This window comes from Engystomops pustulosus, chromosome 8 (assembly GCF_040894005.1).
Source record: "Engystomops pustulosus chromosome 8, aEngPut4.maternal, whole genome shotgun sequence".
Taxonomy (NCBI): domain Eukaryota; kingdom Metazoa; phylum Chordata; class Amphibia; order Anura; family Leptodactylidae; genus Engystomops; species Engystomops pustulosus.
This window is the reverse complement of record NC_092418.1, coordinates 57,591,502-57,606,973: the sequence shown is the minus strand read 5'-3', so window position 1 is coordinate 57,606,973 and position 15,472 is coordinate 57,591,502. Positions and strand designations below refer to the sequence as shown.

The window sequence follows — 15,472 nt, the reverse complement described above, 5'->3', positions numbered from 1 at the left end:
CATTTCTTGTGATTGCTCTGGAAATTCAGGTAACTGTTAATGTTGACTGCTGTAAAATATGTCTCCGTTATTATCTTATTGTTCCTGTGTTTAATTACCAGATCTAAAAATTCTATTTTTTCTCTCTGTACATTAAGGGTGAGTTTTATGCCCCATTGATTATTATTTTTCAAGTAGAGTTTTTTTCACCTTTCCAGATCATAAATAAATCATCTATAAACCTATAATAGGTAACAAGGTTACCTTTATGTAGTTCATAAGGAGTAATATGAATGTTTTTAAATACTCTTGTCCCCATCGCTGTTCCCCGAATTTGGTTATGGGTGGTGCTATCATATATAAAGTAATTGTTCTGAAGTATGAACTGCAAGCATTGGAGAATACATGTTCTTTGCTCTTCTTTAAAGCATGCATCATTTTCAAGGGTCTGTTCTATACAGGCTAAACCGACCCAGTGGTCTATGTTGCTGTATAAAGCGGCAACGTCCATGGTTACAAACCAGTAGTCTTTTTGTAATTTCTGAATGAGTTCGCCGAAATCTTTGATATAGCTAGGTAAATTTATAACATATGACTGTAAAAATAAATCTATGTAGTGTGATAGGTTACTGGTGAGACTCTGGACATAAGAGACTATTGGACGACCTGGTGGTACTATAGGATTTTTATGTATTTTGGGAAGATGATAAAAGTATGGCTTGTTTGTTTGGATAATGGAAATGAATTTGTTTTCTTTTTTATTTAGGTAGCCTTTGAGGTATCCAGATTTAATCATATCGTTGAATTCTTTAGATTTTCATAATAATTCGGATCTGATTTTCAGGGTTTCATTATGATAGTCTTCCCAATTTTGTAGAACTATCCCCATCTTTATCCGCGGCCCTTATGATAATTTTTTTTATTTTGTTCTAGATTTTTTAGAGCCGTTCTTTTTAATTTGGTGAGGTTAATGGGCTTATTTGCGTGTTTTTTAATATACTTTCTGGAAGGTTTCTAAGATATTTTTGTTGGCCCGATATTGATATTATTAAGTTCATTTGCTACCAGGTCATGAAAGGTTTTTATGTGATGGCCTTGATGTTCCAGTGGATAAAAGGTGGACGGTGGGCGGACCTCTTTATGTATATAACAATCCAAACTTGGATTGGGGTTTTGAATATAAATAAAAGACTTATTATTTTTGGATTTAAGATGGAAATGTCTTTTAATGGTAAGTTTATCTAAAAATATATTAAAAGTATTGGGTGTATTGTCAGGACAGAAGGATAGTCTTTTCCCCCAAAAGGCTGGTTTTGTGAGAATTAAGTATATGCGACGAAAGATTGAAAATTTCTTCATGGTGGGAGATACCTAGCGGTCTCTTTTTTTTCTCCCCCCCCCCTCTTTTTCCTCTTCGTCTTTTTTCCTTTTCTTTACTATTTTTTGAGTTGCAGCGAAGAACAATGTAATCGGTTTCATCAGGGTTTTCATAATATTGTGATTGGGTGGAAGATGATCTAAAAAATCTATTTGGGAGGTTTTGGGTTTGTTATCAATTTTAAAAACGGAACCAAACACTCCTGGGTTTCATGTGCATTATCGATGATAATCGGTACACTGTTCATATCTGATGGAGTATCTTCATGTATGGTGATGTTTGAAAGATTAAAGGAAGGAACATTACCTGGGAGTTTGGGTGTCTGAAGGGGCCATAGTTGTTTCTTTAAGCGGTGTTATGACATTATGATGAAACTTCTTGTTTCTCTCTCTAATTTTCTTTAATCTGTTTATGAATTTGCGATGCTTAGTATTTGGGGAAGAGGAAGTGTTACATGATCCCAGGTTGGGTGGAGGTGAATTAATAGGGTATTTCGCTTTCCTACGTTTCTGGCCACTGGATTGGCTGTGGGAATGTGAATGTTCTCTGGTTCTTTTTGGCTCAGATGGACCCCTGTATTTGTAGCATGGTGTTTATCAATGGGGGGGAGGGACCGGACTCTGTTTACGCTGTGTGGAAGTGTTTCCAAATTTCTGGATAATATGGTATTGTTATTTTTCTGATTATTTCTAGTGGGTATGGTTGAACTAGCTTTATTTGTAGTGGAATTGCTATTGAAAAAGGCTCTTACTGTGGAATGTTTGTTGGTATTTACTGGACGTTTCTGTTCCTGATTTTCTTGATGCTTATTTTTATTGCCTTTCTGCTGCCTATAGTTATTGGATGTTCTGTTTTGTTTATAATCATATCTTCGGACTTGCTTAATCGCAAAGATATATTTTGACATACACTCACCGGCCACTTTATTAGGTACACCTGTCCAACTGCTCGTTAACACTTAATTTCTAATCAGCCAATCACATGGCGGCAACTCAGTGCATTTAGGCATGTAGACATGGTCAAGACAATCTCCTGCAGTTCAAACCGAGCATCAGTATGGGGAAGAAAGGTGATTTAAGTGCCTTTGAACCTGGCATGGTTGTTGGTGCCAGAAGGGCTGGTCTGAGTATTTCAGAAACTGCTGATCTACTGGGATTTTCATGCACAACCATCTCTAGGGTTTACAGAGAATAGTCCGAAAAAACATCCAGTGAGCGGCAGTTCTGTGGAGGGAAATGCCTTGTTGATGCCAGAGGTCAGAGGAGAATGGGCAGACTGGTTCGAGCTGATAGAAATGCAACAGTGACTCAAATCACCACCCGTTACAACCAAGGTAGGCAGAAGAGCATCTCTGAACGCACAGTACGTCGAACTTTGAGGCAGATGGGCTACAGCAGCAGAAGACCACACGGGTGGCACTCCTTTCAGCTAAGAACAGGAAACTGAGGCTACAATTTGCACAAGCTCATCGAAATTGGACAGTAGAAGATTGGAAAAACGTTGCCTGGTCTGATGAGTCTCGATTTCTGCTGCAACATTTGGATGGTATGGTCAGAATTTGGCGTCAACAACATGAAAGCATGGATCCATCCTGCCTTGTATCAACGGTTCAGGCTGGTGGTGGTGGTGTCATGGTGTGTGGGAAATATTTTCTTGGCACTCTTTGGGCCCCTTGGTACCAATTGAGCATCGTTGCAACGCCACAGCCTACCTGAGTATTGTTGCTGACCATGTCCATCCCTTTATGACCACAATGTACCCAACATCTGATGGCTACTTTCAGCAGGATAATGCGCCATGTCATAAAGCTGGAATCATCTCAGACTGGTTTCTTGAACATGACAATGAGTTCACTGTACTCAAATGGCCTCCACAGTCACCAGATCTCAATCCAATAGAGCATCTTTGGGATGTGGTGGAACGGGAGATACGCATCATGGATGTGCAGCATCTGCGGCAACTGTGTGATGCCGTCATGTCAATATGGACCAAAATCTCTGAGGAATGCTTCCAGCACCTTGTTGAATCTATGCCACGAAGAATTGAGGCAGTTCTGAAGGCAGAAGGGGGTCCAACCCGTTACTAGCATGGTGTACATAATAAAGTGGCCGGTGAGTGTATGTGTTCGTAGTCAGTATGTGATTCGTAAATGTTAAGTTCGAGAATATTCCGAATCTTTCTCTTACTATCATGATATAAAACTAATCTCTTATTTTTTTATCATATCTATGCATTTTTCTAAAAGTGTATCGAGTAAGGTTTCCCATTCAGAAGTGTACACTTCATCATCGGGGAACGTGGATAAAATATTGATTCTTAACCCTCTAGGGGCAATTTGTTCCTTCATATAAATTTCCAGAAACATAATATCATTTTCCTGGAACATTTCATTATTCATTTCACGCTGTAGCTCATGAAACAGTTTGTGCATAAGTTCACAGTTAGCAGGATTAATAATGTCTATAGTGAGATCTTTATCTCTAGAACAAATGTTCGATGTGAGTTTTTCTACTTGCTGTTTCCTGAAAAGTTGGCAATTGATCAGATGATTCATGGTGAGGTATCCTCCAGATGTCATTGTTTACTGATTCCAAATGATCTATGATTGAGGCATGGTCACGTTGATCTTGCCACCCAGTTTTCCAAGTAGATGACGATCCCGTAGTCGTGTGGATGGGGATGCAGTCAGATACCAAAATGTAAAGAAAGAAAAAAGCAGAGACCCAGGGGCGCTCAATGTGCAGGTTATCTCAAGGGGGTGATGTGGTGTCTACACAATATGTGAACTCACCTTCTAATGTTGTGCTGATGGCACAACACATGTAATCGCATATGGGGTGGAATCGAGAAGCAGCCTCTCGGTACAGATACCGGTCGGGATGCAAGAAGTGAATGGTCTCTATTCCTGGAGAACCAGTGGACTGTCCCGTGGATCCAATAGAAGACCCAGCGCAATGCGTTCCAAGAGTAATTTAATGTTTAAAATATATACATATAAAAGACTTAAAACGAACAAGATGCGTTTCGGACCTGGACCGGGTCCTTCATCAGTTGTGTTACATGTCTAAAACGTATATGACAAATATAACAGTGTTTGGGCTCGTTGGCCACCCCGGGCGGGGAATCCCGTGCAGGATGATGAATCGAGAACTGATGACATCGATTAAAAAGACATTTTATAGGGAAATTTTTACATAAAACATATTACAATAAATGCGGTATCTTTAAATACTATAATTATAGCAATAATATAATATAAATAATTGAAAATGTACGTGATAAAGGGATCCAACTGGATTACCGTGTGGATTGCCGTAATTTCCTGAACGGAGCCGGCACCAGAAGCTGCGGGTGTCTGCTATATATTATAGCTGATACCTGCCTCTAACACCCGCGAGTCAGGGGCATTTAGCTGGAATCGGAAACCCCCGCTGCTCCGATCGCAAAACGCGAAAAACTCGCCAAAAATGTACATTTTCATAAAATCCCTTCACATAAATGTTCCAAAAAGTGATAAAAAAAAAGTTATGTGCACCAAAATGGTACCACTGAAAAGGACAACTCAACACGTAAAAAATAAGCCCTAAACTAGCTCTGTCAACCAAAGAATATTAAAGTTATATCTCCGAAAAGATGGCGATGCAAAAACAAATGAGATTTTCTTTAAATTCGTTTTTTTCCTGTAAAATTGTAAAATATATAAAAAAACTATATAAATGAGGTATCACCGTAATCGTAGTGATCTATAAAATAAAAATATTATAGTATTTTTAGTGTACGACCCCCAAAATATACAAAAAAAAACCCCAAAATTGACAATTTTCTTTTCCTCCATACATTAAACATTAAAGAGTTAATAAAATGTCATCAAAAAGCTACAGACCCACTAAAATGAAGTATTTGTAAAGTGCATCTCATGTGGCAAAAAATAAGCCCTTATATGTCCAAATTGCCAAAAAAATAAAGATTGTATAGCCATTATAAAGTGACAATGCATAATCTGCTCTGAACGGCGCAGCTCCCCCCTCAATGCCCTGGCGTGTGCCCATACAGCAGGTTACCACCACATATGGGGTATTATTATACACGGGAGAGATTGGGTATCAAATTTTGTGGAGTGTTTTGATATTTTTTCCACTAAGAATTTGTTCATTTTATGAAAAACACATTAGTTTAGTAAAAAGAAAATTAATTTCAAAATTGCATCCAATTTTGTTTTAACCCCTGTAAACCAATTAAAGGGTTAACAAACTTCATAAAAGTTGTTTTACGTACGTTGAGGAGTGTAGTTTCTATAATTTATGGGGTTTTACTTTTATTTAGGCCTCTCAAAGTGACTTCAAACCTGAGCAGGTCCCTCAATAGCAGGATTTTTCTTTTTTTATGAAAATGTGAAAAATTGCACCTAACGTTCAAAGCCCCATAACAGCTTAAAAAAATAATAGTATGTATAAAAAACCACGGAGGTATAAAGTAGACATTTGGTTAATGTTAGTTATTACGTTTTCTGGTGTTATGACTCATGTGTGGAAAAAGTAGAACTTTTTGAATTTCGAAAATTGAGAATTTTTCCAAATTTCCACCCAATATCTGAACGTTAAAGCATTCCAAAGTTATAACCAGATTTGAAAAAATGGGCCGTGTCAGGAAGGTGAAAAGTGGCTTCGGTTAAAGTGTACCCGTCATTATGAGGAAAAAAAAAACTAAAATACATAATTCTGCTCCAGTTGTCCATAGGAATCATTCCTCAAAGTATTTTCCGTCTCGTTCCTCATTTAGTACCTTTTTTGGCCCATAGCAACCATGGCTTCCAGCTCTCAAAAAACTATAATCAGCAAGATGGAGGGCGGAGCCTGCCTCCTGTCATCTCATCACAAGTGCCTGCTGACCAATGAGACCAGAGCTATCTATGTAATATCTATCTATCTCTCATATCTATCTAAGGCTACATTCACATGGACGTATGAAAATGGCCGTATACGTAACGTTTTTTTATGGGTTACATACGGCCACATTCATTTCAATGGACAATACGTCCAACCATTTATATTGGCGTTTTTGACACTGGAGTGTACCGTACCGTATACTGGCCGTATAAAAATATAGAGCATGTCCTATTTTCTCCCGTATTTCAGTTCTGTATGCCCTAGAAGTCTAAATACGTGCTGCATATGGATGAAAAACGTCACGTATATACGGGCTCATACAGCCCGTAAATACAGGACTGGAGAAATCATACGGTCGTGTGAATGTAGCCTAAGATCTATTTATCTCCTATCTACTTATCTATCTATCTATGTATATCCTATCTATATCATATCTATCTATGTATGTATCCATGTCTGTCTACCACCTTAGTAACACTCAAGCACAGCACATGATGGCACAGCTTGGAGAGAGTCTCCTGCCATTTCCTGTGTGTGTGAGGTGATGGGGGGAGTGGGGGCTGCAGTTTCTGTCATTGTGGATTATTTGTTAGGGTACATTCACACGCGGTATGCATGCTCTATCTTTCAGCGGCCGTGCAGCCGTGTGCTGCTATTTCCTATGGAGGGAGGAGGGGACACCTCCTCCTCACCTCTAGCACACGGCGGTATGCCGTTTGTGGCACCGGATACCCGCCGTGCCGCTATTGCCGTCTATGGGGGCGTACATGCGGCCGCAAATTTGTGAATGAGCCCTTATACAGTATACAGGTGTAGGGGAAGCTGAGGAGAGATATGTGTTTAGGTGTTTGGTCACTTTATTAGTGAGGTCTTCTCCCTGCACATGGCTGAGTGCTGGGGCAGTGACACATGAGGTAACAGCTGTGTGCAGGGAGACATGAGGTGATCAGCTGATTGCAGGGGGAGAGGATGTCTCCAGTTCCATAGTCTTCTTTATGAAGATGGAATGACCATAGTAACAGACATATGAGAAGCAAGATTCGGGTAACTAATTCAATTGCAAAAGTGCTTAAAATTATCTGCCCTACAACATATCAAAAGTTTTTTGAAATGACGGTTACACTTTAAGTGAAAGCTTGTTCTCGAGCAGGCAAAATACTTGTATTTTATGCTCGCTTATCTCTACTAATTATAGTAAATTAGAGAATAGCCTATTTTTGATTAGTGCAGAGTTAGGCAACTGTTTTTATACTTAACAATTGTACGTCAAAGAAAAATATATAAAAGAAAATGCATGTTAATGTGCTAATGTCATATTAAACATACATGATTTTGTTTTCCTTTTTCAGAGTGGGCATGATTTCTATGAAGGCGTAAGAGCAAGTAAGTTGGCTTCTGGCAAAATAATATGTATTCTCAAATTGTTTTCAAAGTAAATGTTACGACTTAATTTATTATAACTGATGAGCAGAAAACATTTTAAGCGTTAAAGGGAATCTACCACATGGAAACTCACAAGTAAGACCAGCCTTGTGTTGGACCCTTTACCATTACCATTACCTTTAATTTACAGCAAATTCACCTTTTATTCAAATGAGCTTCTACAGGGTGTTGAACCGTTTTATTTTATTTCATTGCTGCACAGTACCAAACTGCAGTTTTCCTTTTTACAATTAAGTCAGGAAGGGAACTGATGTATATGCTTAGTGTATACATTGACAAATAATGGCAGACGGAGGCATAGTTTTTGCCTCCGTCTGACCACTATACATCCTGTCAGTAAGAAAATGCAGGATAGAGAGACATATGCAGCATGGAGAAGTGACATATGGATGGCTATGAGGAGCAGATGCAGTGTATTGCATCCCTCCTCACATCCTCGCTGAGCATACACGTCCCTTGGCAGGAAGGGGGACTAGGTGATGTCACTGTCCACACTGGGGAAACACCCCTGTTCATTGACAGCTGTCAATCGCTGGCTGCTGCCGATGTACACTCCTCTCCATTCCATTCAGGGGAAAAGAGCCCCCAAGCAACGTATTTCATTCTATAGGCATACAGTGGGTTATGGAATAGCGGTGGGATTGGGTTTAATTTTTTTTTTATTACACTGTTAAGGCTTTAAGTGTTTGGCTTAAGCAATTAACCCTTTCACTTAAGGATTATTCCAAATACTATAGTCCACAAGCAAGAGACTCAGTACATTCATACTGGTCAGTGAATATACATATGTGCAAAACAGTTCCCCTCCCCCTCTTTTCTTTTCTATCTTTTGTTTACTTAGTTAGACCACTGCTAAGATGGCTAAGAGGTGTACAGAAACCAATGCAAGACTGATCTGCTGGCTTTCTGTGCAGAGAGAGGGCTAATACCAACGGGCCAGAGCAAGGGTGAGATAATGCAAACACTGGTGGCGTTTTATGTGCAGCCCCATGCTTTTGCAGAACCGGACCAAGGACATACAGTCTCAGAGGAACAGATAGAAGAGGTCTCTCAGCAACCGGTTGGGCATGATGGCACCAGCAGTATGGACACTTCTTTCTCTTCTTCTCCAGCAAATCAGTAACTGTGATCCTAATCTGAGGATACAGCTGTTTGTACAAGAACACAAAGCAGAGCGAAAGAATGATCTGCGGATGGCCCAGATACGGCTCCAACAAGAGCAAAGAGCTTCACCATCATTACAGAGTGAGTCCATGGACAGAGTTTCTTTTGGGTTCTGTCCTGGAGAATGATGTCTTTCTGCAAGGATTTGACAGGGTCTGCAGGCAATTTCAACTGCCACCTGCTGAATGGACCAGATACCTTACCCTGGACTTAAAGGCAAAGCATTAAAGGTGATTTAGACTTAAGCACGATTATAAAGATATCAAAAAGGCTCTGATGCAGCATTTTAACCTCACTCTAGAGGTATACATAGAACATTTCTGGACTGCCAGAGTTTGCCAGGAAATTGCTGAACCTGGTGAAACAGTGGTCCAGAGGATGGGGAATGACAACCCTAGAAGAAATGGGTGACCTGAACACCATGGACCAATTTATTCACAACTGTTCTGCGGAGGTGCAACCTATGTGATGGTCCCTGAGTGACCCTACAAGATGACAGGAAAACCTATTTCGTCTGGCAGCTGCTGGATGGTGGGGCGGACAAGTAACCGGAATACAGATATAGGTCAAAGTTCACACTGGTAACAGAAACCGACACAAGACAGACAGGAAGGTGGGGTCACACTAGGAGATAAACGATACTGAGGGACAGACAACAGATACAGACAGACAAGCTGAGTCAAACAAACCGGGTCAAAACCAAGATGGAGGCAAAGGTACAAAATAGGAATCAAAACACTGAATACCAAACAAGATAGCAAGAGCACTAGATACACTGGTCAGACTAGAACTAGATACACAGATAAGACAGGACTTAAAATAACCAGCAAGGTATGATGGGAATAGGCAGGTATTTATGCAGTTCCCAGAAACGCTCCAGCAGCACACTGGAGGAACTGTCAATCAGGCTAGTAACCCTTGCTGGGCAGGGCTAAAATGCAAGGAGCAGGGTGTGGCTCAGTTAATCCAAGCCCCAGTTCACACACAAATCAACACCACCTATTCCGCCAACTGCGGATAGTGTGACGTTTAGGCACGGACGTTACACTGGCATTAGACCAGCGCAGATGTTTTGTGTACAGTGAAGTGGAGCATAACAGCACTGTCTGATTATCTGCTTAATCCTAGCATTAATCTATTACCAGCTGTGTTAAATGATGTTTGCGTGCATAGTCCTGATTAGAGATGGGCGAATTTGTTAAAATTCGTTTCGGCCCGATTTGCCAAATTTTTAGAAAAAAACGAATCGAATCAAAACGAATCAAGTTAAAAAACAGGCATACAGAGAGCCTGTAGTGTGTTGTAGAATGTTGTGCCATGCTTAAATATGCATAGGGAGCGTGGTTTGGTTTTCAAACAATGCTGTGTTTTAGTATGACACGCACATGACAGCCGCGGCTCTTAGAATCGCTTCACTCTTCACTTCCATGTGCACTTACATAGGCCAACTTCCCCAAATAAGCGAAGCGGGAATGCAGCCTGACAAGGTAACGTCTGTGCCAGCTCAAAGGACCGAGCTGAGGGCCAAGATCCCACTATAACATCAAAGAGTGCACTCTTTTTACACTGACATCAGATGATTCCATAGATTACGACAGAACCTGTTCTGTTAAACGCGGATACATGTGGAAAGCCCCCCAAAAGAGTGCAGAGGATGTCGGCCGTAATTTTGCATTGACGTCACTGATCATTCTTTTCACGCCTCAGTGTCCTCTTTCAATCGGTCAATAATCCATCAGTATTGCTAAAGCCAAAAACAAACAGGAGTTGATCCAGAATAGAGATGAGCAGCAAACGGGATACTTGCATGTCCTCTGTGTTCTGTATCGACTCCTGCTTTTGGCTATCAATCCTGAAGCTTTTCATCCTTCTGACAGATGAAGTGAAGGGGAAAACCAAACATAGTGGCAACGTCATAGAGTGATGGAGGGTGAAAACAGCATTATGGAAATTACAGGGTGTTCCAGGGAGACAGCGGTCAGTTGGCAGCAGCATGAGTAGGCTGCAAAGTGGCACAATGACAAATTATGGAGGTGGCGGAAACATGGTAGGCCACAAAGTGGCACAATGATAACAGTGTGGAGGTGGCGGCAGCAGAAGCAGCAACATGGAGGCAGCAGCAGGATCCCACAGGTGGCAGCATAATAGTGGCATTAACAGGGAAAGCCACAGAGTGGCACAATTATATAGTGTGGAGGTGGCATCAGCAGCAGTAGCAACAGGAGGCCACAAAGTGGCACAATGATAAGAGTGTGGAGGTGGCGACAGAAGAAGCAGCAGCAGGACTCCACAGGTGTCAGCAACATGGTGGCAGCAACAGGGAAAGCCACAGAATGGCACAATGATATAGTGTGAAGGTGGCATCAGAAGCAGCAGGTGCCTGCAGAGTGGCACAATGATATAGTGTGAATGTGGCATCAGAAGCAGCAGGAGCCTGCAGAGTGGCACAATGATATAGTGCGTTGGTGGCATCAGTAGCAGCAGCAGGAGCCCGCAGAGTGGCACAATGATATAGTGTGTTGGTGGCATCAAAAGCAGCAGCAGCAGGAGCCCGCAGAGTGGCACAATGATATAGTGTGAAGGTGGCATCAGTAGCAGCAGCAGGAGGAGCCCACAGAGTGGCACAATAATATAGTGTGTTGGTGGCATCAGAAGCAGCAGGAGCCTGCAGAGTGGCACAATGGTATAGTGTGTTGGTGGCATCAGAAGCAGCAGCAGCAGGAGCCCGCAGAGTGGCACAATCATATAGTGTGAAGGTGGCATCAGAAGCAGCAGCAGCTGGAGCCCGCAGAGTGGCACAATGATATAGTGTGAAGGCGGCATCAGAAGCAGCAGGAGCCCGCAGAGTGGCACAATGATATAGTGTGAAGGGGCATCAAAAGCAGCAGCAACAGGACCCGGAGAGTGGCACAATGATATAGTGTGAAGGAGGCATCAGAAGCAGCAGGAGCCTGCAGAGTGGCACCATGATATAGTGTGGAGGTGGCGGACAATTCCAGTCCCTGGTAAAGATGGTAGGAGGCAGATGGTGCAACTAGCAGCAGATGTGTGGCATCAGGCGGGTGGCAGCATCAGAATAGTAGCTGAGGCAGGTAGTTAGAACTCCGACTCATTTCTCAACGTTTGGAGGAGGCATCATGGCTGATCTAATCTGATGCATTAGGCATTGGTGAGTTGAAATCCTGGCCGATCCAAGCCTGATTCATCTTGACAAAGGGCAGTCTCTTCACATTACGGGTGGACAAGCGGGTTCTCCTGGGGGTAATGATGGCCCCTGCCGCACTGAACACCCGCTCTGATGCCACACTACTGGCCGGGCAGGACAGCTTCTCTACTGCGGCCACGCATCAAGTTTGGCTGCCCAGTAGTCCATGGGATCCTCTACCTCAGGTGGTAAAGTGCTGTCCAAGTAGGCCACCACCTGCTGGTTCAGGGTCTGCTTCATGTCCTGCTGCTGCTGGTGGCAGCTACCCTCCTCACTAGGCGGGTGAAGGAAATTGCTCATTAAGGAATCCAGACTTAAGCGACTGTTGATGGAACGGCTACTGCTCTACCCCCCCAGCTCCCCACAGCAGCAGTGGTAGTAGTATGTCAGCAATGACTGCCAGGAATCCCCCGGTCAGACCTGACAGAGGATGGACAATGGCGCACATAGGCAGCGGCCAACTGTGTGCTCAGTGTTTCTCTATAGTAGCGAGGGTCCAAGAGGGTGGAGAGCCAAGTCATCCCAATGCCAGATGTTGACTTTTTGGCTGTCACTAGTTAGGCAAAGCAGCATGCTGCGGGCCATCTGCGCAAGTGACTCTGAGGGACTCCCGGTCTCCATATCCACAGTATACTGCCACGGTGCTTCTGGGTCATCTGCCTCGTCTTCTACCAACTCCGGATGCTCCTGCTCCTCCTCTCCTGTCACCTGAGTAGAAAAACCACAAATTGCACCAGACTCTGCTTGTGCTCCAATGTCCTCCTCCTTCTCCAGTTCAGCCCCCACCGGACTCATGTGGCCATGAGATGTAGTCTTCACTTCTCCAGTGCCCTGACTACACAGATTTTGCAGCATGAGTTCCAGGACATGAAGCAGTGGAATGACCTTATTCATCCCGCAGTCCTGGGGACTGACAAATAACGTGGCCTCTTCAAAAAGGCCTGAGCAAACGGCAGGTGTCACGCATGAGTTGCCAGTGGCTGACATCAAAGTTACACAGGGGAGTACTACGGTCTGCTTGCATCATCAAAAAATCATTAATGGCTTTTCTCTGTTCATACAGGCGGTCCAACATATGGAGGCTGGAATTCCAACGGGTGGAAACATCGCATATCAGACTGTTGGGGTAGGGCGTTCTGGTGCTGCAACTCGAGGAGGGTGTGCTTGGCTTTGTAAGAATGGCTTAAGTGTGTGCACAGTGTCCTGGCCATTTTTAGAATGTCTTGCAGATGGGTGTAAGACTTCAGGAACTTGTTGACTACCAGATTGAACACGTGCGTCATGTAGGGCGCATGGACCATCCCTCCTCTATCCAGCGCAGACACCATGTTCCTTCCATTGTCTGTCACCATGGTTCCAATTTTAAGTTGTCGTGTAGAAAGTCACACATAGATTTCTTCTTGCATGACGTGGAGCAGTTCCTCCCTTGTGTGACTTCGTTCGCCCAGGCAAACCAGGTGTAGAACTGTGTGACACCGCTGTGCCCTGCACATGTGGTATGATGGAGCAGCACTTGTGGAGGCTGAGGTGGTGGTGGAGAAGGAGGAGGCGGACACTGGCGCAGGAGCAACAGTTTGACAACGTGGAGGAGAAAGCGCCGTCTCTTGTGGAAGTTGTTGGTGTGGCTGGGCGGGAAGCACATTCACCCAGTTGGCCGTAAAGGACATATACTGGCCCTGACCATAATTACAGCTCCACACGTCTGCGCTGTCATGCACCTTGGAAGAAACTGATAAGCTCAAGGACTGGCCCACCTTCTGTTGTACATATCGGTGAAGGGCTGGCACAGCCTTTTTGTAAAAAAAATTTCGGCTTGGAACACTCAACCTTGGTTCGGCACAAGCCATTAGTTCTCTGAAGGTTGCAGAGTCCACGACTTGGAAAGGGAGAGACTGCAGTACCATGAAATTCGACAAGAGCTCGGTCAACTTCTAATCTGCACCTTAGGATGTCTGGACGCATAGAGTTGTCTTTTTGTAATCGCCTCGCTCAACGACTGCTGGCGCCATGTGTAGCGAGGAGCAGGAGCATCTGGACCGGGAGATGATGTCAAAGACAAACAGCTCCCTTCGGCAGAGGTGCTGGAGCCTTGACTTGCTGAAACAGCATGTGTGCCACTAGGTGCTGCTGCTGTTTCTGCGCCTGCACGATGGACTGCATCTGACACCTGTTTCTCCCAGGCCATTGGATGGTGATGCTGCATGTGTTGGCGCAGGGCCGTGGTGCCAAGGTTAGCTCCCTGGCCACGTTTCACTTTCTCCCCGCAGATACGACATATACCCACGCTCGGCTCCTCTGGTGTCTTTACAAAAAACTGCCACACCGCTGAGGTGGTAATTTTACCGCCAACACTCTGCACTGAGCGGCTGCTACCACTGCCTCGCTGAGCCCCTGTGCCACTGCTTATTTGGGCCTGCGAATCGGGATTTGTACCCCGCGGACATTTGGCTCCCGTCCTCCCACTGCTGCCACCCTGCTGACTCACAGCCACAGTAGCGACCTGCTGCCTGCTCCGCAAGCTGACACTCTCTTCGCCCGACGATGATGAATCCCCTGCTACACCCGGCTCCCAAGTGTGATCGGCTACATCATCGTCAATTTGCGTTTCTCGATCACAGCTACTCTCCTCACCGGTGTCAGTATGCACAGTCTGCCTACTGCAGGAAGCAACGGAAGTCTGCCCCACCTCTTCACTGCAAAGCAGCTGCTGACTGTCCTCAAACACTTCGTCCTCGCTCAATAGCGCTGAGCCCAGACCACCTAGTAGCTCTCTGGCTGCGGGAAAGGAACAGGACAGAGCCTGGTTGAGGACAGGTGAGGGCCGCTGACCTAGACCTAGAATTCCAGCTACTAACTTAACTACTAAAACTTAAGGTAACAAAACCTAATTTACCACTTCACCAGGACATACCTGGAACTTTATATTCAGTCAAAATGACAAATTTTTTATCTCAACACCAAGGGCCTCAATTCTTCATTTAAGAGGTCATCATTATGGAAAGAAGCTCTAAACTCAAACTCAGAAATTTTATGTCTACAAGAGACACATTTCTTGCAAGACAAACAACCTAAGTTTTCCCACATATTTATACCGCAAATGCTAAGAAACAACACGCAGGCGTGGCCTGACGGAGCATGCAGTAAGACGAGCATAGGGAGAGCTCCCACCAGTTATCCTGCTTTTATCCGGTGGTTGCCTAAGATTTGGCTCCAGAACCAAGGATCCTGCTGCTGACATCCTCTGGTACGCTTAGACACCGGCTGAACTTTAGAAAATGCCTTCTAAAGGCACCCGCAGTGCTAAAACTTCCCGCGGCCCTGATTTTCAAGCGGGCATCTCCGCGTCTACTCCCGCATCTTCCCGCCGGCAGAAGAACATCGCGGACTTGCTGGGTTGCTTTGCCAGGCAGACGGGAG

At 44.0% G+C, this 15,472-nt stretch overlaps 1 protein-coding gene across 1 annotated transcript in view; it reads left to right on the top strand.

Moving 5' to 3' along the window:
• LOC140076143 (3-hydroxyisobutyryl-CoA hydrolase, mitochondrial-like) overlaps window positions 1–15,472 on the top strand; it is a 222,309-nt gene that overhangs the window by 195,350 nt on the left and 11,487 nt on the right. Inside the window, exon 7 of the mRNA XM_072122650.1 lies at window positions 7,593–7,626. Coding sequence (XP_071978751.1) covers window positions 7,593–7,626 — 34 coding nt within the window. The remainder of the gene's footprint in view (window positions 1–7,592; window positions 7,627–15,472) is intronic.